Source organism: Jaculus jaculus, chromosome 16 (assembly GCF_020740685.1).
Source record: "Jaculus jaculus isolate mJacJac1 chromosome 16, mJacJac1.mat.Y.cur, whole genome shotgun sequence".
In the NCBI taxonomy this organism is placed as follows: Eukaryota; Metazoa; Chordata; class Mammalia; order Rodentia; family Dipodidae; genus Jaculus; species Jaculus jaculus.
Window position 1 is genome coordinate 14,782,175 of NC_059117.1, and position 22,456 is coordinate 14,804,630.

At 55.2% G+C, this 22,456-nt stretch overlaps 3 protein-coding genes across 7 annotated transcripts; 2 read left to right on the plus strand and 1 right to left on the minus strand.

Moving 5' to 3' along the window:
* The first annotated feature begins 966 nt into the window (after positions 1–966).
* Pold2 (DNA polymerase delta 2, accessory subunit) lies at positions 967–9,534 on the plus strand. Of its 4 annotated transcripts, none has more exons than XM_045136142.1 (11): positions 967–1,009; positions 2,221–2,496; positions 6,529–6,650; positions 6,833–6,956; positions 7,263–7,377; positions 7,472–7,670; positions 7,896–7,976; positions 8,110–8,267; positions 8,479–8,606; positions 8,987–9,088; positions 9,337–9,534. In XM_045136142.1, the coding sequence occupies exons 2-11, from the start codon at positions 2,277–2,279 to the stop codon at positions 9,486–9,488; spliced, it is 1,401 nt and encodes a 466-aa protein (XP_044992077.1). In that variant the 5' UTR covers positions 967–1,009; positions 2,221–2,276; the 3' UTR covers positions 9,489–9,534. The 4 variants fall into 4 exon arrangements, with proteins under 4 accessions (XP_044992077.1, XP_004652754.1, XP_044992079.1 ...); XM_004652697.3 differs by lacking the exon at positions 967–1,009 and adding an exon at positions 1,102–1,231; XM_045136143.1 differs by lacking the exon at positions 967–1,009 and adding an exon at positions 1,330–1,464.
* A 97-nt stretch (positions 9,535–9,631) lies between these two features.
* On the minus strand, positions 9,632–19,323 carry Aebp1 (AE binding protein 1). Of its 2 annotated transcripts, none has more exons than XM_004652901.2 (21): positions 18,814–19,323; positions 16,862–17,203; positions 16,434–16,502; positions 16,244–16,315; positions 16,035–16,148; positions 15,888–15,956; positions 15,136–15,213; positions 14,832–14,912; positions 14,696–14,746; positions 13,953–14,062; positions 13,741–13,880; positions 13,156–13,240; positions 12,929–13,073; positions 12,740–12,825; positions 12,364–12,487; positions 11,942–12,138; positions 11,673–11,852; positions 11,134–11,485; positions 10,918–11,057; positions 10,730–10,829; positions 9,632–10,410 (listed from the first exon to the last, which is right to left on the minus strand). In XM_004652901.2, the coding sequence occupies exons 1-21, from the start codon at positions 19,052–19,054 to the stop codon at positions 9,821–9,823; spliced, it is 3,366 nt and encodes a 1,121-aa protein (XP_004652958.1). In that variant the 5' UTR covers positions 19,055–19,323; the 3' UTR covers positions 9,632–9,820. The 2 variants fall into 2 exon arrangements, with proteins under 2 accessions (XP_004652958.1, XP_012803042.1); XM_012947588.2 differs by having other exon boundaries at positions 14,696–14,749.
* A 971-nt stretch (positions 19,324–20,294) lies between these two features.
* Positions 20,295–20,913, plus strand: LOC123455323 (nuclear cap-binding protein subunit 2-like). The gene has a single exon (XM_045136044.1). It carries the CDS (start codon positions 20,345–20,347, stop codon positions 20,819–20,821), a length of 477 nt encoding a protein of 158 aa, XP_044991979.1. The 5' UTR covers positions 20,295–20,344; the 3' UTR covers positions 20,822–20,913.
* The last annotated feature ends 1,543 nt before the right edge of the window (positions 20,914–22,456 follow it).

The following is a 22,456-nucleotide window of genomic DNA, read 5'->3' on the forward strand; positions in this document are numbered from 1 at the left end:
CCTGTGTGTGGAGTTTGCTTCAAGTTTCTTCTGTAATATGCAAGAAACAGTAGCTTGCAGAGCTTGAGAAGTGGATGAATTAGTGTGTCAAGAACTGATCAGAGGGCTAGAGAGATGGCTTGGCGGTTAAGCGCTTGCCTGTGAAGCCTAAGGATCCCGGTTCGAGGCTCGGTTCCCCAGGACCCACATTAGCCAGATGCACAAGGGGGCGTACGCGTCTGGAGTTCGTTCGCAGAGGCTGGAAGCCCTGGCGCGCCCATTCTCTCTCTCTCCATCTGTCTTTCTCTCTGTGGCTGTCGCTCTCAAATAAATAAATAAATAAAAAAATTTTTTAAAAAGTGCTTTATAAAAAATAAAAAAAAAAGTGTGGTAAGGTGGTCTTTGACTCAGCATCCTCCTCTGCAGTCTCTGGTTTCCTCGTAGATAGCACCATTCAGATGGGTAGAATTTCTTTTATTGTTTATTTATTTGAGAGCGAGAGCGGAAGATAGAATGGGCACGCCAGGGCCTCTAAAACCACAAACGAACTTCAGATGCATGAGCCACCGTGTCCAGCTGGCTTACGTGGGTACAAGGGGATTGAACCCGCGTCCTTAAGTTTCCCAGGCAAGTGCCTTAACCTCGAAGCCATCACTCCAACCTGCGCTTAGACTTCCTAACCCGACAGAGAGGTCCTTCTCCGGGAGGCGTCCCACTGCAACCTGTGCGGGAGCCTCACCGTGGCCTTCCGTAGCGGGCTGCCCCTCAGGGACAGCGGGAACGCACGCGCCGGGCCAGACCTCACCCCACCACGCCCGCCGCGTCTGAGAACCTCCGGAGCAAATGGCACGCACGCATGCGCACAGGCAGCCAGCGTCCCGCCCAGCGTCGCCCAGGCAGCCAGGGGCGGGGCGGGCGGAGATGATTGGCGGGATGCGGCGTGAGCAAAGCCGGGGCGGGGCGGGGATTGGCTGGGTGAAGCGGGGGCGGGGCGAGCGCGCGGAGCTTGGCGGGATGCGGCGTGCGGCGCGTAAGTGTGGTGCTTCCCGGTCGTGTGTGCGTGGGGTTGCGGGTCCCGCTTGGGGGGTCCGGGGCCGTGGGCTTGAGTCTCGGAGGACGCTCCGCACTGCCGCTGCCTGCACCCGAGCCTGGGGGGGCTGGTCGCGGGCGGGGCCCACGCCTGCCCCGTTTCTCGGGCGGTTGGGGGCACCGGTTGGGCCTCTTGCCGCCGTGGTGCATGTTTGGCCTAAAAGTGAGTTCATATTCTCGTAGAGCCTGCGTCCTAAACCACAGCGTGAACCAGCTACGAGGTTTTTGAACTGTGCCAAAAAAATAAAAAGCGAAAACTGTGCTCTCAACTAATATATTCAAAGTGCTGTACTTTCAACCGTACAGAATACATTGAGATAGTCTTTGTACTAGTCAAGGAAAAATGTTGTGCATCCTTCAAGTACATCTCAGTTGGACTCCTTATGCGACAGTGAGGTAGGGCCTCTGGGAAGAAAACAAGATCCTCTGCCCTCCTGGAGTAGAAGGGGAGTTGGAGGAGGCAGACAAACTGAAATGCTCCGTTAAAGAAGGCATAAACAGCAGTTGAAAAAATAGATGTACCAGGGGTGGGTTGCAGTTGTAAAGACAGGTGTGCGGAGAAGAGGAAATGTGATTAAATACTTGAAGGGAAAGAGCCAGTGTATCTTGGAGGCATATGATAGAGGAGTTAGAAGAGATGGGTGAAGAGGGGAGGAGGAGCTTTCACAATGGGGCAGAATTCATAGGCCAGGGTAAGAACGTGGTTTTATTTAGTGAAACAGGAATCTTTGGATCAATTATGTTATTTTGATTACTTATATTAGGGCAGACTGCTTTCTTAGTGTTTGGCTCTATTTATTCCCAGAGGTGAGGCAGTTACCAGGGAGCTGGGTGGAGGCAGATGAAGAATTCCATGTTGGAGTGTGCTACATTTGAGATTCTGGTAGCTGTCTGGGTAGAAATTATGGAGCAAATGATGGATGCCCTAGCTTGGAGTTTAGAGAGCACTCCAGGTAGTAGAGATACTGCTGATTAAGGTTACAGGATGACATCTGTATGCAGACACAGTAGTTCCAATGGGACACCATGTCTTTTTCTGCTTTGTTTGCTAGTGCCTTTTGGGTATAGTGTGAGCAATTTGGTTGAGATGCCAGGAGAGCTTCTGCCTTGAATTTGGTCAGGGATGGTATTAATGCCTTTGTGTCATTACAGTGATCTTTTGTGGCCTGGGCACAGTGGTCTAGACAAAGCATTCCAGGAGTGCCACCATGTTTACCGAGCAAGCAGCCCAGAGGGCCCACACACTGCTGTCTCCTCCATCAACCAACAATGCCACCTTCGCCCGGGTGCCTGTGGCAGCTTATACCAACTCCTCACAGCCTTTTCGACTAGGAGAGCGCAGCTTTAGCCGGCAGTATGCCCACATCTATGCCACCCGCCTCATCCAGATGAGACCCTTCCTGGTGAGCCGTGTTCAGCAGCATTGGGGTGAGTTTGAGATGTGCTGCCTCCACCAGCCCAAAACCTAGAACCAGAACTGTTCTCTGACCAGCAGAATTCCCACTTACCATGGACAATTAACCTTGAGTCCCACAGTTTCTTTGTGATAATTAATTAAGTAACCTGTGGATATAAAGTTAGGTTTAGTTCAGAAGCTGATCCAAGCTAAGGGCAAAGTTATAGCAGTGGTAGTGACTTACTTCTTCAGGGGGAGGAATGTCTTTCCTGTGGCTATGTTGTAACTAGAGATCCCCTCATGTGGCCATCCCGATACCAAAGGCCAAGCTTGCTGGAGACACACATGCAGCCTCATGTGGCTCCTAATCACAAATGTGCTTCTCCTAAACTCCTATATTTGGTGGCCCTGAATCTTTCCTGTGTGCTTGCTGCTTCCCTCCCTCCTTCCCTCTGTCTTCCTCCTCCCTGGTAAAGTAACATGGGCAGTTAAGAAACATGGGCAACGCAGCCCTTTTTGCTTCTCCCCATTTCTTTAGATTGTGCTGGATGGTGAAGCAGGATACCCCATCTGCCCCCTTTCACTTTTGGCTAATGCTATTTAAGCTCATTCTTTTAAAAAAAAAATTTTTTTTGTTTATTTTTATTTATTTGAGAGTGACAGGCAGAGAGAAAGAGGCAGAGAGAGAGAATAGACGCACCAGGGCTTCCAGCCACTGCAAATGAACTCCAGACACATGCTCCCCCTTGTACATCTAGCTAATGTGGGTCCTGGGGAATTGAGCCTCGAACCAGGATTCTTAGGCTTCACTGGCAAGCGCTTAGCCACTAAACCATCTCTCCAGCCCTATTTAAGCTCATTCTTAAGAGTCACATGAGTGGTTTTCTAGGCAGGTTTCAAAGCTGTCTCCTCTTTGTTTTGAAATCCCACAGTTTGTAGGCAGAACCCTGCCTGTTTATTGTCACCAGCATTTCTCAGCCCTGGCTGTACATCGGAACCACTGAGCGCCTAAAGCTTTTGCCCACAGGCCCACTGTACCCTGTACCACCTGATCCACTCTAGTTGCCTAGCTAAACCAGCAAATTTATGGAGGCTGTTTTCTGGGATTTTTTGTTTTACTTTTGGAGGTAGGGTCTCACTTTAGCCCAGGCTGACCTGAAATTCACTATGTAGTCTCAGGATGGCCTTGAACTCACAATGATCCTCCTACCTCTGCTTCCTGAGTGCTGGGATTAACGTTGTGCACCTCCATACCTGGCCCTGTTTTCTCTTTTTCTCTCAGGCAGGAGTACAGTTTATCTCCTCACCACCATTTAACAAAAGGCTTCTTCCCCTCAGCTCCCAGAAACCTTTTCCTGACTTTTAAGCCCTTAAGGACACCCTCCTTGGGCCCATGTCACTCAGGTCATGTCAGCACCGCTTTTTAGGGCTTTACAACTGCACCGATCACCACAGCTGCTGGCAGAGCTCCTTGGGGTTGGACAGCGGCCGGTTGACTGCTCACCCAGCATGGTCAGGAATGAGACAGCTCGCCATGGAGGTGGGAGGATTGGGAGTCGGCCAGTCACAGTTCTTAGTATTACCCGTAATACCCTATGAGGCTTCTCTGTGATCTGGGCTTCCTCACCAAGAGTAGTCTGCCTGACAGCATTGACCTCTGTCCACTCACCTGCCACCTGCATGGATGAGCCCTTCCTGCCATGGGCTGCTTCTTTTGACCAGCACACCTTCCTCATCTTCTCAGTGTGTCTCCATTAAAGCAGTGTTACCTTTGGGAAGCTGCCTGTGGCCACCTGGACCTGTCAGGAGCTTCTCTGTGTTTTCTTTCTTTTTTTTTTTCTTTTTTTTGTTTGAAAGCTCAGGCTGTCCTGCAATTTTCACTATGTAGTCTCAGGATGGCCTCGAACTCACAGCAATCCTCCTACCACTGCCTCCCAGAGTGCTGGGATTAAAGGTGTGCACCACCACACATGGCTTCTGTGTTTTCTTTTGCATATGTGTGCAGAGGCCAGAGGACCATCTTGGATGTTCTTCAGGCACCATCCACCTATGGTGGGGGAGGTTGGTATTTTTTGAGACAGGGTCTTGCTGTAGCCCAAGTTGACCTGGAATTTACTGTGTAGTCCAAGCTGGCCTCAAACTCACAGCACTCCTCTTACCTCAGCCTCCCAGCTATATGTATTATCTGTTCCTGGAAAGGGCTCAGTGAGGGCAAGGGTCTACCTTTGTGGCCAGTTTCCATGTTGGTGCCAGTGCTTGCCTAAGAAAAGGGTGCCCTGTTCTTGGTCTCAACCCATTGTTCAAGGGCACACACTTGGATCACAGTGTGTGACCTTGGACATGACACTGGACCTCTTTGGTGCCTCCATGGAAACGTAGTATCAGCTGTTGGTTGGTTCTTAGTATTGGCTGAGTTCTGGGCGCAGTGCTTGGGTGTACGACCCCGTTGTGGTCAAAGCATGCCGACTCCGTTTTGTGTTGCTGCAGTGCATGGCCCGAGGCTGGTACTGCAGGAGTGTACAGTCCTTCAGAGTCAAGGCTGTGGTGCTGGCTTCAGCTCTGCTGAAGGACCTCAATGAAAACCACATGGTGGATGGCAGGATCATGTGAGAGAGAGAGAGAGAGAGAGAGAGAGAGAGAGAGAGAGATGACCTCAGCAAACAGGAAGCCAGGGAACACTCAGAACAATCCAGAGAGCCCATGAAAGCTACCTAAATCCTGAGAACAGCTCATCAGGGACAAAAGTACTTTCCACCAAGCCCCACCTCTTAAAGGTCCCAGTGCCTCTCTGTCACTAGAGACCAAGCCTCTCCAAAACACAAATGAACCTTTGGGGAGCAGACCACACCAAACTATAGCAGAGCCGCAGGTGGCTCAGAATGTTGTTTCTGGCGGCTGTCTAGTGTTTCTGTGTGTTGCTGCTGCCCTTGTTTCTTGTGTTGGATTCTCTGCTCCCCGGGGCGGAGCTCTGAGGAATGTTCTTGGCTTCCACAGCATGAGTGACTCTGGCTGTGGTGGCAAGGGGCTGGCCTGGCTCCCACATCATCCTGCCTCCTCAGCGGTTGGTTCCTAGCTTGGGTCTGTTCTGAGGACTCCCTGGGCCTTCCAGAACTTGCATCCCTTCCTCCTGCCCACCCTGATGCACCACACCTTTCCTGCTGGTCATATAGAATTTTCCTGTGTGTTCTGATTTGGCCCAAGGATTCTAGAGGTTCTGTATGAACTGGGCTGCCCACTGCTGGACTCCACAGGAAATGGACTGGATTGAGATGGAGGAATATAAAGTCTGAATTTTTTGTTTGTTTGTTTGTTTTTCAAAGTAGGATCTTGCTATAGCCCAGTCTAACCTGGAATTCATTATGTAGTCTCAGAGTGGCCTCAAATTCAACAACAATGATCCTCCTACCTCAGCTTCCCAGAGGGCTGGGATTAAAGGTATGCACCACCACGCCCAGCCCTGACGTCTGGATTTAGGGTGTGTGTCTGGGCAGGACCTGGTACAGGAGAATGCAAAGCCCTAATGGACAATACGTAGTCAGGGCAGAGCTGTTGAGTTTCTAATGACTCTGCTGGAGAAGTAAGTGTGTGGTGGCTGCTATCAGGAAGTGCTATAAACAGGTGAATTAGGACAACAGATATTTATTCCTATGGTTCTGGAGGCCAGAAGTCCAAAGTGCCAGCACTGCTAGCTCCTGGAGGCTCTAGGGTAGGATCCTGGCTCCCTCTGGCTTCCAGCAGCTCCAGGTGTTTCTGGGCTTGTGGCTGCACCTCTCTCGTCCATGGCCTGTCTTCTGCATGTTCGGCCCTCCTTGTATCTTAGAGCACTCAGCATCCAGGGTCCAGCCCTACCCAAAGTCTCTTATCTCCTGTGGTCTACCCTGCTTCACATGCGTGCTGAGGTCCAGGGATGGATCCTGAACTTGACATGCTCCCTCCTGGCAAACACCAGGGCAGAAGCCCTCTTGTGAGACCCAGTGAGTGCTCTGCTGTGAAGGGCTGGGCAGGGCCCTCCTTAGGTGTCCTTGTGGTGGGCTGGCCGTCCTGAGTTGTGACCTCACACACAGGCAGTGGAGTCAGAGTGAAGAAGCTATGTGAGCTGCAACCTGGAGAACAGTGCTGTGTGGTGGGCACATTGTTCAAGTCCATGCCGCTCCAGCCTTCCATCCTGCGTGAGATCAGTGAGGAGGTGAGCCCGACGTGGCAGATTCTGCTATGCACCCTCACAATCACAGGGGCTTAGGGCTGGGCCTCACATTTGACCATGGGAAGATAAGGGAGTGGGTCTAGACAAAGGGGAGCTAGAGCACCATCTCCTGAAAGGCTGTGGTGACCTTGGCCCCAAGACTACTTCCCATCTCTGTCTTCCAGCATAACCTGATCCCTCAGCCTCCTCGGAGTAAGTACATCCACCCTGATGATGAGCTGGTCTTGGAAGATGAATTGCAGCGTATCAAACTGAAAGGCACCATCGATGTGTCAAAGTTGGTGACAGGTGGGAGCCCACAGGATGTGGTTGGGGCAATGGAGTGGGGAAGCCCATGAGGAGCTCTCAGGATGGCTTGTGGGTGAAGGGCTGGCACACCAGAGTCTGCGGAAGTAAGTATGTGTTCACACGCTGGGATGCTGTCCACAGATGAGGGAAATTGATTGGTCTCCCTGCCTCAGAGGCAGTGACCTCAGGATGTAGGCATTGGTCCCGTAGTCCTATGAGAATTCACTCACGGGAGTGGTCAAGGGGATGTTCATTCAGGAGACAAGAAAACCTTTCTGCCCTCTGGTCTACCTTGCCTCTCCTCAGGAATAGTCCTGGCAGTTTTAGGCTGTGTGGGAGATGACGGCAAGTTTCAGGTGGAGGACCACTGCTTTGCTGACCTGGCTCCACAGAAGCCTGCACCTGCCCTTGACACAGACAGGTGAGGAGCCCCACTTGGGGACCCTAGCGCTTGTGCAGGGAGGGGCTCCCTGCTTCCTCAGCACCCTACAAGAACCACCCCATTTTCTCTGCAGGTTTGTGCTGCTGGTGTCTGGGCTGGGCCTGGGTGGAGGTGGTGGTGAGAGCCTGCTGGGCACCCAGCTGCTGGTGGACGTGGTGACAGGGCAGCTCGGGGATGAAGGGGAGCAAAGCAGCGCTGCCCAGGTGTCCCGGGTCGTCCTTGCAGGCAACCTCCTCAGCCGCAGCACCCAGAGCAGAGATTCCATCAGCAAGGTACAGAGCCAGCCCGCTAGCAGCCTGTTGCTGGGATGGGTCTGTCGATCCAGGACTGTGTTCACTCCCTGAGCGTGTGGGGGTCAGGCCAGAGCGCAAGGCCTGTGCTACCACTCTGGTCTACCTGCTGCTGGCCTTCCCAGAGCCAAAGATCTGGATGGGTTCTGTGTGTTCCTGAGTGTCCCCTGCTGAGGGCCTGACTGCATCCTGGGCTTCTTCTCCCAGGCCAAGTACCTCACTAAGAAAACCCAGGCAGCCAGTGTGGAGGCGGTCAAAATGTTGGATGAGATCCTCCTGCAGCTGAGCGTGAGTGGCTCAGGGGCTGGTAGGGTAATGGGAACTCATCTGCCTCTGGGTGGGGAAGGGGAAATAGGGTGGTCACAGCAAGAGGTAGGGCTTCTTTGGGGCTAGTGAGCTCTCCCTGCCCTGTTCCCTTTAGGCCTCGGTGCCCGTGGACGTGATGCCAGGTGAATTCGATCCGACCAACTATACGCTCCCCCAGCAACCCCTGCACCCCTGCATGTTCCCGCTGGCCACGGCCTACTCAACACTGCAGCTGGTCACCAACCCATACCAAGCCACCATTGATGGAGTCAGGTAGCCAGCATGGAACGAGATGTGGGGAGAGACTCATGTCTGGGAGGAGCAGGGCTTTAAAAGGTCCTCCTGTCATCTGTCTCCCCTGACAAGCTAGCATGGTGCTGACCTGAGGGTGCCCAGGTGGGATCTGGGCTTTTGTGGGTAGACAGTGATGTCCATCTGCCCACCCCCACCCCAAGGCCAGGAGTAGCAGAGCTCTGCTTTGTAGATTCTTAGGAACGTCAGGACAAAACGTGAGCGACATCTTCCGATACAGCAGCATGGACGACTATTTGGAGATCCTAGAGTGGACCCTGCGGGTCCGTCACATCAGCCCCACTGCTCCTGACACCCTAGGTAACTAACTGTTCAGTCACAGTGCGTGACACAGCGACCAGGGTGGGTTCCTAGTATAGTCTTGTCTTTGCCTGTACCTATTTAAACAGAAGGTTGTTTGGGACACCACTCTAGGATGTTAATTCTTTCTATGTTCAGTGCCTGCTCATGGCTGGAATTCCTAGGAATGTGCTAGAAGTTTGTGCTGAGCATGACAGTTACCAGCAACCACCCAAGAGAAACATGCCCTCACCCCTGAGCCATGTGATCACAACCACAGGGCAGTTTTGTCATGCTGTTGCTATCCAGTGGGAGGAGGCTGCTTCCATAGTGCTGTGCACGTGGCCCCAGTGTGGGACTCGGCCCTGTGCTGCACCGCTCAGAAATAGGCCCTTCTGCAGGCTGTTACCCCTTCTACAAAACGGATCCATTCATCTTTCCGGAGTGCCCTCACGTCTACTTCTGCGGTAACACTCCCAGCTTTGGCTCCAAGATCATCCGGGGTAAGTTTTGTCGTTTTATCCTTTGGGAGCCCACAGCCTGAACTGTCAGGAGCAGTTGGCCCTTGGGATAGATGGCCTGTGATGTGTCCAGTGGCCATTGTGTTATCGTGGGCGGCCTTGCGGGATGGAATCCGAGATGCTTTGAGCCATGTGCTGCTTTTGTCACCATCCCACTATGGCTCCTATTTCTGGGACCTCCTTATGAGGCAGGCCTCACCCAGAACCTAAACCCTGTGACTGCTTTGTAGGTCCAGAAGACCAGACAGTGCTATTGGTGGCCGTTCCTGACTTCAGCGTCACACAGACCGCTTGCCTGGTAAACCTACGCAGCCTGGCCTGCCAGCCCGTCAGTTTTGCAGGCTTTGGAGCAGAGGACGACACCCTGGGGTGGGACCCCTGAATGTGAGCCTTATAAATAAATAAAGCGTGAATGTTTACAATTCTGAGCCTTGAGTGCCTGGACTCATGTGCGATGGGACTCACAGGGAGCCCATGCAGCCCGTCAGCCTCCCCTCCCTGAGCTGGTCAGAACAGCAGCCATCATTGCCATGAGCTTGTTTATTGGTGTGACCTTGGCTTTCTTGCCCGCTCCCGCCCAGAGCTGGGCGCTGGAACTGAAGTATCTGGTTCTGGAGTTGCGGCGGCCTCCTGCTGCCCACCAGGCCTCTGCCAGTGCAGGCTTGCAAAGTGCTGCTGCAACTTGAGCTGGGACGGGGCTTCGGGGCCCTGATCTCAGAAATCCCCAAAGTTTACTGTGTAGGTCTCCACTGTTGTGAATGGAAATGTGGGGCTGGTGGCCATCTCCTCTTCCTCCTCCCCCTCGTCTTCCTCTTCCTCCAGCTCAAACTCAGTCCCAAGCTCTGTCACCACCTCTGTGTAGGTCTCAGTTTCTGACCCTTCCCAGCCCACAGTGGACGTGGGCAGAAGGCCCTCAGGCCCCCAGGTAACACCTGGCAAGGGGGCCGAGGTGGTAGTAGGGGTAGGGGTAGGAGGGCTCGTGGCAGGGCTCGTGGTGTTGAGGCGCTGCCGCCTCAGCTGTTCTCGAAGGCGGAGCCGGTACTGCAGGCGCCGCCGCTGCATGCGCCGCTGCTGGGGGGTCATGGGGCGTGAGGGGTCGACGCGGGGGATGGGCCGGTTCCCATTCATAGCCAAGATCTCACGAATGCGTTTCCAGTTGGAGCGAGCCAGGATGAAGTTGCACTGGGTGGCCCCAATGTCATAGTCCACATTGCAGGTCTTGGCGCTTGAGGTGTAGCCCTCTGCTTGGGCTGTCACCCGGTACTCACCTGGGTTCAAGATGCGCCAGTAATCACCTCTACTTGCTGCACAAAGAAGACAAGACTGGCTGTCCCAGGACTGCTCCAGCGCCCACCTTCTCTCATCCTCCAGGCCCGCCCTTCCCTCTGCCCCAGGCCTAACATCTCCCACTTTGCCAAGGCCATGCTCAGAGCCTCTGTTGCTGCTAAGGCGAGTCAAGATGTGCACGCAGGAGCCATGTGTGATGGCATGTGCCTGTAATCTCAGTACTTAGGAAACTGAGGCAAGAGAAATGTAAGCCAGCCTGGGCTATGTAGTAACATCTCAAAAAAAATATATATATATGTACATATACATATATATACACATATGCATGCAAAATACCTGTCTTCACACCATGGTTAATGCCATTCACAGAAATGGTGGCATTGGCAATGGGGACGCCTTGCTCATCTGTCACCACACCCTTGATGCCACGGTGTACCTGCAGGAGGGAGGGAAGCCGTGTGGGCCACGTGAACGTGCTGTATCCAGGGCCCTCCAGCGTCACCCTCGGCAGCGGGCGGCCCTACCTGCTCCATGAAGGTGAGCAGCGCTTCCTTGTTGTTCTCCCACTCGCGAGGCAGCTCGCTCTCGTGGGGGAACTTGTCGCAGCCCAGGTAGATGGAGAGCTCCAGGCAGTTGGTATGCAGGTAACTGAAGTCATTGATTGCTAGGCAGACAGAGACCCACAGTCACCACTTCCCCTTGGCCACACGTGCCCCTCGGCCCCTCCCAAGCTTACTCACTCCCCGACCGGGGATTCCACTTGGCGCCATTGACGATGCCCATGCCACTGGTGTAGTCCTGGGCCTGGCACCCTCCCTGGTAGGGCTCAGTCATGGTGAGGTGGGTCGAGGCGTAAGAAATGGCCAGCCAGCGGAAAATCGCGTGGTCTGGGGTCTCCTGGGCCTCGGACGTCTCCTCGTCGTCCTCTCCGCGGGCAGCAGCCATGGCTGCAGCCAGCAGCTGCTCCTGGCTAGGTGTCCGCGCCATGTCGTAAGGGTAGGACACGAGCCGCTCGCCACCATTCAGGTTTGCTCCCAGCACAAACGGGTTCTTTTCCATCCAGGCAATGATGGCCCGGACCTCTGTGGACACCTAAGGGTGGCCAGTGTGGGAGGTTGTGTCCCTCTCCATCGGGAGCCCCACACCAGTGCCATACTGCCCTCACCCCGTCCCTGCCCCTCTGACTCTTCCCTCTGCCCCCAAGGGTCTCAGTGCCCGCAACTTCGTTGCCTGCCAGCTCCCTCCCAGCCAGCCCAGAACGACAGGACTTGCTCCTCACCGTGGCCTCTGGGGACAGGTACCGGTCAGGGATGGGCAAGTTATTGTTGGGAACCCGGTAGGGGACCCATTTCCTCTCCTCAGCTGCCCAGAGCACAGAGTTGAGATCCGGAAAGTCCTCAAAGATGTCAAAGCCCTCCTCAGTCCACAGCCCCAACGCCCAATTCCCGAACTCTGAACCCTGTGGAGAGTCAGCAAGTGACTACAGGGGAGTCCATCCACACCCCCCCGTCTCCACCCACCCCTGGCCAGCTCCATCCCGCAACCCACCATTTGTGCCGCCACCTCATAGCCGTCAGGATTCAGCGAGGGCACCAAGTGGATGCGCGTGTCCTGCACCAGGCTGCGCACTCGAGGGTTCCCGTCCCGGTACTCGCGGCAAAGGTACTGCATGAGCAGCAGCAGCAGCTCCCGGCCCAGGACTTCATTGCCGTGGATCCCCGCTGTGTAACGGAACTCGGGCTCCCCTGCGAGGGCAGAAGCCACAGCAAACATTCAGCCTGGCGAGGCCCAGGCATCTGAGAAGGTTCCTCATCCCACCTTGTCCCTGAAGGGCTCAGGGGAGGCTGAGGTTACTGGTACTTGGTAAGGCAAGCCTCAATCGCCAGAAGATTCCAGAAGCAGGTAGAAAGTGGTAAGCTCTGCATGCCCAGCTGGGGGTGGGAGAGGCATGGATAGGATGATGCCCTCACCCAGCTCATGCTCCCCAGGGTTGTCTGAGATCTCCATGGCATAGATCTTTAGCCCTCGTGAGCTCTTGCCCAGGCTGTATGTGCGGGTGATGGTGGGGCATTCCTCGTTCACCGCCTTCATCAGCTGGCAGAGACAAGACACGACATCATAGACCAGGTCTCTCCCACTATCCTGGTCCATTCTATGGGACAGGGCAGGAGTCTCCAGCCCCTCTCAGGTACTCCCAGGTACCAGCTCCCTCCCCTAAGGCAAAGGATGGCCTCCAGGAGAGCCCAAGAACTGTAAGGATAGCATTAAGCATCAGCTTCCCTGACCACCCCCCCCATCCCAACACACACCCAAAGTCCATCCCAGCATGGGACTCAGGCTTCTCACCTGACGCATGTCCTTGTAGCTGTGATGCCGGAAGTCCAGGTCGTCAGTGGCTACCACCTCGTTCTGTGCATAGTAGCTGTGGACAGCTGCCGAGAAACAGACGTGCAGGGCCTGAGCCAGCTGCCCACTGACCCCACGTCCATGTCATACACAGCCATCCCAAAGCCCGGCCTGTCCCTCTGTACTCACGGGTGACAGGGCAGCCCAGCACCTCCAGGCGCATGCACAGGCTACCATTCCAAGTGAGTGGGAAGATGCGGATGAAGCGAGCCACTACGGGCTCAGGAAGCTCACTCAGTACAGGCGTGTCCTTGTCCACGTTCCCGTGGAAGGTCTGGGGAGAGGCAGGCCTCAGTGCAGCACGCCACCCCCCCAAAAAAAGCTCAGTGTGGCCCAGGCAAGAGAGTAGCACCCACCATTTCCTCATAGCCGTTGGTGTACATCACCCACGTCTGGCTGTCGTTGCTGAAGCCCACGAAGAAGGTGGTCACAAAGTCGTCACTGTGGAGCAGATGTGGTCAGCGCAAGGCTGCTCCTGTCTGAGGTCCCACATTTCCTGGGCCAGCATAGCTTGACCATCATGAATGAGTCAGGTCCCGTGCCTGGCCGTGGGTGGTGGTTATAGAGCTTGCATGCCCATCTGAACATGGGGTCTGACTAGCCATGGCTGGCTGTACAGGGTCGGCCCCTCGTGGATTCTTTTTTAATTTTTAACTTATTTATTTGCAAGCAGAGAGAGAATGGCACACCAGGACCTGTAGCCACTGCAAACGAACCCCAGACACACACCTGTGTCCCTGGTGCATCTGATCTATGCGGGTCCTGGGAAATCGAACCTGGGTCCTTAGGCTTCGCAGGCAAACGCCTTAACCACTTAGCCATCTCTCCAGCCCTCCCCCCGCATGGATCTTCCTGTTGCGGTTGAGGGCTGACTAGAATGTACGCAATGTCTCAGAGCTGTACTGAAGTCCTGCCCACGGCCTAGGAACCCATCTACATACTGGACAGTAGAGTCGCGGCCCTGGGTGATGATGCCTGTGAATCGGGTTGTCCTTCTGGTATCCACCTCAATCCACTGGGTCTGCGACTCGTCCTCGGCGCACCACGCCCCATCGTAGTAGTCGTCCTCATTGGCACCGGCCTGTCAGACAGGAGGCTGAGCAGGGGCAGGAGCGCCTGTGTCTACTGGGGTTCGGACTGTCTCCTCACCCACCTGCATGTTGAGCCGGCCCCGCTGTGGTCCAAGGCCATGGCGCAGCATGGAAGAGGCACGGATCTGGTTGTCCTCAATACGATGGGACTCCATCCCAATGGGTGGGCACTCTAAGGATGCACACACTGAGCTAGTGGCTCTCGGGCTCAACCCTCCATCAATCCAGAGTCAACAGGCTCACAGACCATGCCCCTCATGTGGGGGCGCCAGTCAGAGGCTGCTGTGCAGCCTGTGGCTCCGCAGACTCCACCCATCTCAAGAGGACTCAGACCCAGGTCAGGAGCTGTTCTGCCAGCCTACCTCCCCTGCCTGGGTCTTGAATGCGCTGTCTGGGGATGATGAGATGGTGCATAAGTCTCACCATAAATCCTACCACGGAGGTGGGGGGGGGGCAGAGGGACTTTGCCCAGATGAGGCCCCAGAAGGATTCCCGGGAAGGCAGCCAGAGATGCTCCCCACCCAAAGCCCTGGGTCAATCCCCACTACCACCCCTACCCCAGCTGCTAGAGGGCAAGAAACTCTGCCCCTTGAAGCAGGCCAGAGAACAGGCGCAGCCGAGCAAGGCTGCCCTCGGCTCACAGACCACTCCCTTCTGTGCCGCAAGAATCCAAGAGCAAGGACTTCCAGGGGGCCAGAACTCATCAGGAATGTCATGGTCTCATGTGTGATCTTGGGTGGGTCACTGTGCCTGCTTAACCACCACCTCCCCCCACCACATACACACCCATCCCAGCCCCACTCACTGACTTTCTCCACTGGAGCCCACTCCTCCACATCCTCGCCGGGATGGGGCCCTGCTGCAAACAAAGGGAGGGACTAAAGCCAGGGGCCTGAGGCGGCAAGAGGCCAGGTGCTGTCCCATGGGAACCAGCCACACACCTTTGTTGTCCTTGCCCCTCTCCACAGCCCACTTGTCTTCCGTCTCCTCCTTGAGGCTACTTCCTTCCTTTTTGGGTTTCTCTGGAGGGTACAACGTAGGAGAGGCCAGTTAGCATAGCCCTGTACTTTAAGAGGTGGGGGGGTCAGGCTGACAAGTAGCTGATTAGTTGGATCTAGCGGGATGTGGGGGTCAGGATGAGCTGGGGGCATGTTGGTGGTCAGGCTGAGTTGGGGGACACACTGGGGATGCGGCTGAGCTGGGGAACATAGGAGGTGACAGGTCTGGTAGAGCGGTCACACTCACTCAGCTCTTCCTTTTCTTCATCCACTTCCAGTCCAACATCTGGCTTGGGGGGCGGAGGATGGGGGAAGTAATAGTCCACTATAGGAGAAAAAGCCTGGTTAGGGTGACCCTTATCCTGCGACGGGCCTTGGCTCCAGACTTCACAGGAGCCCATGTGGCATGCCTGAGCAGGAGGGAGGCAGGGAGCTGGGGGATCGGCCAAGGAGAGGAGAGAGAGAGACCCTTGGGGTGGGGAGCCAGGTGGGAGAGGCAAGACTCTGCCAAGGTCACTAGCAAACTCGCCCACCTTACGAGGTCTGGCCTGAGGAAAGGAAGACACTGATGATAGAGAATAGTGCCAAGGCAGGTGGCATATCTGGCTGGGATCTGGCACCTGATGCCAGAAGGGGGCAGGCCTTGAGATCTAAGCCTGAGGCCAGGGTTGGAGGCACCAGTGGACACCTAGGGGCAGGAAGATGGCAAAGGCCTGTGCACGCCTGCTGCCCAGAAGGGAGAGGATCTGAGAGCTCCACCAGGACCTGAGGTAGAGCAGGAACCACAGAAAGGCAACGCCCTCTGGTGAGACCAGTGGCAATGTGCTGCCAGGATGGGGAAGGCCAGGCTCACGTGGGGTGAGGGGGCTAAAAGCAAGACCCAGGGACACCCCTGGTGAGGGCAAGAGCTTGGAAAGTGGGCAGGGAAGGCCCAGTGCCCCACCCACACTCGGGGCCCCAGATCTTCCGTTCTTGGGCTCCAGGGTCCTGGACACTCACTGCCGTCATAGTTGGGGATCACGTAGCCATCCCCATAGTCGGGAGGCAGCAGGGGCTTCAGAGGCGGCTCTGTGGAGGTGAGGAGATGGGAGTGGGCCGGCGGACTTCCCCTGACCCCGAGACCTGCCCTCCTGCCTCCCGTCCTACCGATCTCCTCCTTGCGGTCCTCCTTCTCCTCGGCCTTCTCTTCGGGGCGCTCTGGCCAGAGCCGCTTCCTGCTAGGTGGTGGCCTGGGCTGCTTCTGGCGCCGGATGTACTCAACTGAGGGGAAGGAGGGCTGTAAGCCGCCAAGCTCGGGAAGGAGTCACGGGGCCCAAGCCGGAGTCTGAGGCCCACGAGGAACAGCGGCCACTCACAGTCCTCGTAATCCTCCCGCTCTATCTGGTCATTGTAGTCCAGCGTGGGCATCTCGGTCTCCTCCTCTGGCTCTGGGGAGAAGATACCAGTGGCCGCCTGACAACCCCACCCAGGCGCGCTCTAGGGAACACCCCAGTCCAGCAGGACAGGGCGGCTAGTTACACTGAGGCCAAGATGACAGCCACTCACCAGGTCGGTGCTCCTGGGCTCTCGTCTGGGTTTCTCCTTGACCTTGCCAGTTATTTGAGAAGGCTCCCTCTGCAACACAGAAGCCCCACAGACCTTGTGGAAACCCTCCTAAGGCCTCAGTTTGTTCCAAGATGGCATGAACACCTTCTGGCGTCCCCTGGGGCCAGAGAGGTACACCCCCTTCTGGAGAGCCCTGCCATAAAGCTGCTGCTGGCAAAAGGAAGGAAGGGGCAAGGCATGGAGGACCCCCACCCCATAAGCTGCCAAGCTCACTCCCTGCCCATGAGGCTGCAGCACTGAGAGAACTTACTGGTCAAACTGTCAAGATCATGACAAAGTACAAGATCCAGAGCCCACCCTACCCAAGGTCCTGCCCTCACTCTTCCATGTCCCCAGAATTAAGAGCCCCAAAGGATCGTGGCACAAACCTCCCTCCTGGGGCAGCTCCTCCGGGCCAGGGTTAGATGGCAGTAGCACTTGCCACTCCAGGTTTTCTAGCGGGGGCAGAGTTGTGAGTCTTTTTCCTGCCAGGGGTTTCTTGGTAGCTTTGAGAGGCTTCTCCTTGGGCTTCTTAGTGGCCTTTGGTGGCTTCTCCTTGGGCTTCTTGGTGGCCTTAGGTGGCTTTTCCTTGGGCTTCTTGGTGGCCTTTGGTGGCTTCTCTTTTCCCTTCTTGGGTGGCCTGGTGGGCCCCTCTAGGGGCTGTTTAGTCCCCTTGAGGCCTTTCTCCTTCTTCCCTTTCTTCCCTTTGTTTTTGGCTTTTTCTGGAGGTACTGTCCAAGATGGAGATGCACGTCAAATGATCAGAGAATACTCTGTCTTTCGCAGCCCCTAAGAATGCCCACCACCTGGGTGTAGGGAGTTCTGATGACAGTCCTCAGACCAGGAAAATGAAGTCAAACACTTGCCCAAGTGGCAGGGCAGGATTTGAATCCAGACCCCATCTACACGTCCAGGGCTAGCAACAGCATCACCTACCACCCTGGAGGCTGAGCATGAGACATCCTCCACCTGCCAAAACCGCCAAGGGAGCCTCCCAGTCCACTTCGTCCCACGTGCACTGCAAGGGCTACCTCTGCAGGCCGTCACGCACATTAAAGAGCATGAGTCTGGGCCTTCCTAGAACCTCCTTCTAGAAACAAGCGACACCTAGTTCTGTGTGAGGATGAAGCTCAGTTTTTTGTTCTAATTTTATTTATTTATTTGCAAGCAGAGAGAGAGCTAGAAAAGAGACAGAGAGAATGGGCACTGCCACTGCAAACTAATGCCAGACACATGTGCCCCTTGTGCATCTGGCTTTATGTGGGTACTGGGGAATTGAACCTGGATCCTTTAGCTTCACAGGCAAACACCTTAACCTCTAAGCCATCTCTTCAGCCCTGAAGCTCAGTTTGATTCCCCAGTATGAGAAGAGAAGATGGATAGAAAATAAAGAGAAGGACAGAGATCTTGAAGTCCAAAAATATGTAAGGAGTCTGGGGTGGATTGAAAGGCAGAACCTAAAACTTGTAGCCGCGGGCTCGTCTCAGTGAGTCTGGGAGAAGGAGCCACCCTCCCAACACCCTAAGCAGGAGTTGCAAATGCCACGGAGAATCTAATGGTGGATAGGGGACACAAACATAGTTGGCTGAAACACAAAAGTTACAAAAACACCCAGGGCTGCTTCTGCAACATCAGCGAGCCTAGATCGGTGGAGGCAGGATTACAAGGGAGGTGAGGAGTGGAGGAGAGCTAGGGCAGTGGGCTGGAGGGAGGGAACTGCTGACCTCAGGAATGATGAATGGTGCCTTAAAGTCTCCTGGGAGAGAGATCACAAGATCCTTTGCCACTCTCCAGCGGGCCATGAAAAACAGCTAAGATTTATTGACAAACAATTTCGTAATAGGGCCTTGGTGAGACATCACCTCTCCAAATTCTAAAGCTACCCATGGCCCACTACCACCTGGAAGTGTGCAGGACAGAGATCTCCTGCAGACTTCTCCCATGCCTGTATGCTCCTGTGCCAGGAAGGGGACCGCTCTCCAGTTCCCCGACCCCCGCCAGGCTCCAGGGCTTGCTTGCTACAGAGTGCAGACCAGTTTGAAAGCAGAGTGGTGACTGCACAATCTTCTGAGAGCCAAACCAAGACCCTCTGGGGATGAGCAACTAGTACGACTGGATCTTCACCCACCACCACCAAAAGCCGCATGCCCCCCCCCCCATGTTGGACTTGCCTCCCTATCTTCAGGCTTCTGGCCAGCATGGCCCTGGCACAGCATGGTGCCCCGCAGGGTGGTTACTTTGGACAGCCATTCCTCATTTGGGGGCGGCCTGGAGAGCAGTCAGGCCCTCGGAAGGGAACCTCTCCATGCCCACCTAAGGCGTCAAATTCCCAGGTTCTCACCTTCTGCTGCCACCCCGGGCTTGCCCCCGGCCTGGGATTTGCGGGCGCGCTGGGTGGGCTCAGGGGACGGCGCCACCTCCACCTCCCGGGACCGGGGTTCCAGCTCCTCCAGGAAGCCTTCGAGGAACTCCTCGATCTCGTCGTCTGTCAGCACCGTCTGTGGGCTCCCCTCGGGGCACAGGCTCAGCAGCAGCAGCAGGAGGAGGCTGCAGAGCCGGGGCGCGGTGCGCAGCGCCGCCATGGCCCGGGGGCTGCGGGAGGATGTGCGCGGCGGGGGCGGCGCTGCGCCCGCGGACCGGAGAGGGGCTCCGGGAAGGGGCGCGAAGGGTGGGCAGGGCAGGGCGTGGGGAAGAGACACGGGGAGCGGGTGGGAGACGGACGGGATCGTGGGGGAGCTGAGCGAGGGAATCCGGAAGAGGTTCTGGCGGGAGAGCGGCGGGCGGACGACCACCGGGGCCGGCGGGGCGCAGGGACACCGGGGCGCTCCGGACCCGCGTGGCGGGATCGCGTGCCGACCGTCCTCCGGAGTGCCTGCGGCGGCCGGGACCGGACGGGGGCGTCGGGTTTCCGGAGCCCGCTCCCCACCCGGGGAGGAGGAGGAGGAGGAGCTGGGCTTGGACGGTGGGGCCGCGGGGGAGGGGGCGGAACGGCGTGGACTCTGTGCCCTCGGCCCTTGGCAAAGCGGGGACAGCAAGTGGATGGAAGGTCGGGGACAAGGACCGGGAGGAGGGCGAGGACCGTGGACCGTACGGGGACACGGGTCTGAGGGGCCTACGCCCTGCCCGTTGTGCACTCGGCAAACTGAGCTGCGGAGCTCTAGGAAGGGGGTGGGGGGCATAAAAGGGACTTAAGGTCTGGCCACCCACTCCTTGCCCTTTCTGGAGCCCAGACTGGCATGGTCTTCAAACTGTCACCTGCTGCACCCCAGACTCACCTTTGTTTTAACAGTCGTCAGCCTGCATGTCCAGTAATGTGTGGAAGCAAGCCTTGAGCAAGGGAGGGAAAGACAGCATTGTGGGATTTCACTTTCTGGAGGGAGCCTGTCCAAAACTGGCCTCACTGCAGTCCCACTTTGGGGTGGGCCGTCACCCCCAGGTCCCAACATGAACAAATAGCCATTTCCTTCCTGTCCCTTACCACACAAAACCGATTAAAAACCAAAACAAACAAAAAATTTAAAATAGCCTTAGCTATTGCACAGGCCCAGAGAGTGCAAATAAGGAGAGTCAGAACTCCCCAGAAAAAGTTCCAGAGGGGACTGGAGAGATGGATTAGCGGTTAAGCGCTCGCCTGTGAAGCCTATGGACCCCGGTTCGAGGCTTGGTTCCCCAGGTCCCATGTTAGCCAGATGCACAAGGGGGAGCACGCGTCTGGAGTTCGTTTGCAGAGGCTGGAAGCCCTGGCGCGCCCATTCTCTCTCTCTCCCTCTATCTGTCTTTCTCTCTGTGTCTGTCACTCTCAAATAAATAAAAAAACGCCGCCTCCGGATTGTTCGCGCAGTGCTCGGCTCCTCGCTTACCCGCTCTGCATCATGTCGGGCAGCCTCCTGAAGACGCTGCGCAGCGACTCCTACGTAGAGCTCAGTCAGTACCGGGACCAACACTTCCGGGGTGACAATGAAGAACAAGAGAAACTACTGAAGAAAAGCTGCACATTGTATGTCGGAAATCTTTCCTTTTATACAACTGAAGAACAAATTTACGAACTTTTCAGCAAAAGTGGTGACATAAAGAAGATTATTGTGGGTCTGGATAAAATGAAGAAAACTGCATGTGGATTCTGTTTTGTGGAATACTATTCAAGAGCAGATGCAGAAAACGCCATGCGGTACATAAATGGAACACGTCTGGATGACCGGGTCATTCGCACAGACTGGGATGCAGGCTTCAAGGAGGGCAGGCAGTACGGACGTGGGCGGTCTGGGGGCCAGGTTCGAGATGAGTATCGGGAGGACTATGATGCTGGAAGAGGTGGCTATGGAAAACTGGCACCAAACCACCCAGGCTGACCTGGAACTCACTCAGTGGCCCTATGCTGGCTTTGAACTCAGCAATCCTACCTCAACCTCCAGAGTTCATGGATTAAAGGAGTGCACCACCACATCTGGCTGTTTCTTACATTCTTCCATAAAACATGTAAAACATGACTCACATCTCCAAAGGCTTTCACACCAGAGACAGTGGTTCTTATTTGAGATGTATCTTCTGTAACATTGCAGTAAAGATAAACCAACTTACTTTGTCAAGTCCTTTTGGCCTGTGTGCGGAGGCCAGAGGATGCCAGTTGTCCACCATTGCTTTTCCATGTTACTGTGTATTCTTGTGCTGTCACTGCCCCCCAGAGCACACAGTTTGAGGTGTGTGTGGCTATGCACATTCAACAGAATAGATACAAGTTTATAAAGGCATTTAGTTTATTTCTCAAAAAAATATTTTGCTAGAAAAGTTGAGTACTGCAATTTTACATGATCATAATATTTAATAAATTATCTTTCTGACCAAAAAAAAAAAAAAAAAGTTCCAGAGGTTACAAATTCACATGTGTGTCTAGTGCTTGCCGTAAGCTTCTAGAAGGGCAAATGTGGGTGGCCCCTAGAGTCATCACAGCTAAGGTCAGTGCTCCTAGAACATCTACCCCTGATAAGAGAAGGAATCCAAGGAAAGAGGGCATGTCTAAGGTAGGCGTGGGAGTCTGAGGATGAAGGCAGAGTAGACTTTGCTGGAAGAGAACGTGGAAACAGGAAAGGTAGCACCTACGCTTTGATCCCAGCCTTCTAAGCCTTTAAGTTGCTGGAGTCTTCTGGGCTCACATCCACCATGTTCCCTGGAAAAGGGAAGAGTCTGGCTGGAGAGATGGCTCAGTGGTTAAGCACTTGCCTGTGAAGCCTCTAAAGACCCCAGTTCCAGGCTCCATTCCCCAGGACCCACGTTAGCCAAATGCACAAGAGTTCCTTTGCAGTGGCTGGAGGCCCTGGCATGCCCATTCCCTCCCTCCCTCCCTCCCTCCCTCCCTCTCTCTCTCTTTCTCTGTCTGTCACTTTCAAATAAGTAAACAAACATAAAATTTTAAAAAATAAATGGGAAGAGCCTCCAAGACATTTCCTTTGGTTTCTCCATGGCTCTCCTTAAGGCAAGGACACTCTGGGGTGTTTTTTTGTTTTGTTTGGTTTTGGTTTGGTTTTGGTTTTTCGAGGTAGGGTCTCACTCTGTCCAGGCTGACCTGGACTTAACTTTGTAGTCTCAGGGTGGCCTTGAACTCACGGCGATCCTCCTACCTCTGCCTCCCGAGTGCTGGGATTAAAAGCGTGCGCCACCAAGCCCAGGGATACAAGGACACTCTGTCAAGATCTGGTTCCTGGGGTCTATCCAGCAAGTAGCCTCAGTGCGGCTAGAGCACATGTTCAACCCTCACACCCCCACCTGCTCAGGGCCCCCCATTAGAGCATCTCCTCCACCAGCCAAGCCTCTGGTGACCCTGGGCAGCAAGGGTGAAGCAAATCTCACCCACTGCCACCACCTCCTCCTCTGAATCATCATGCTCCAAGCCGGTTCTGGGAATTTGTTCTGCTGCCCGCCCCACCCCCCAACCGTCTGGTCCAGTGTGTCACGCTAGAAGCCCCAGGCTTGGTGAGAGACCACGGGAT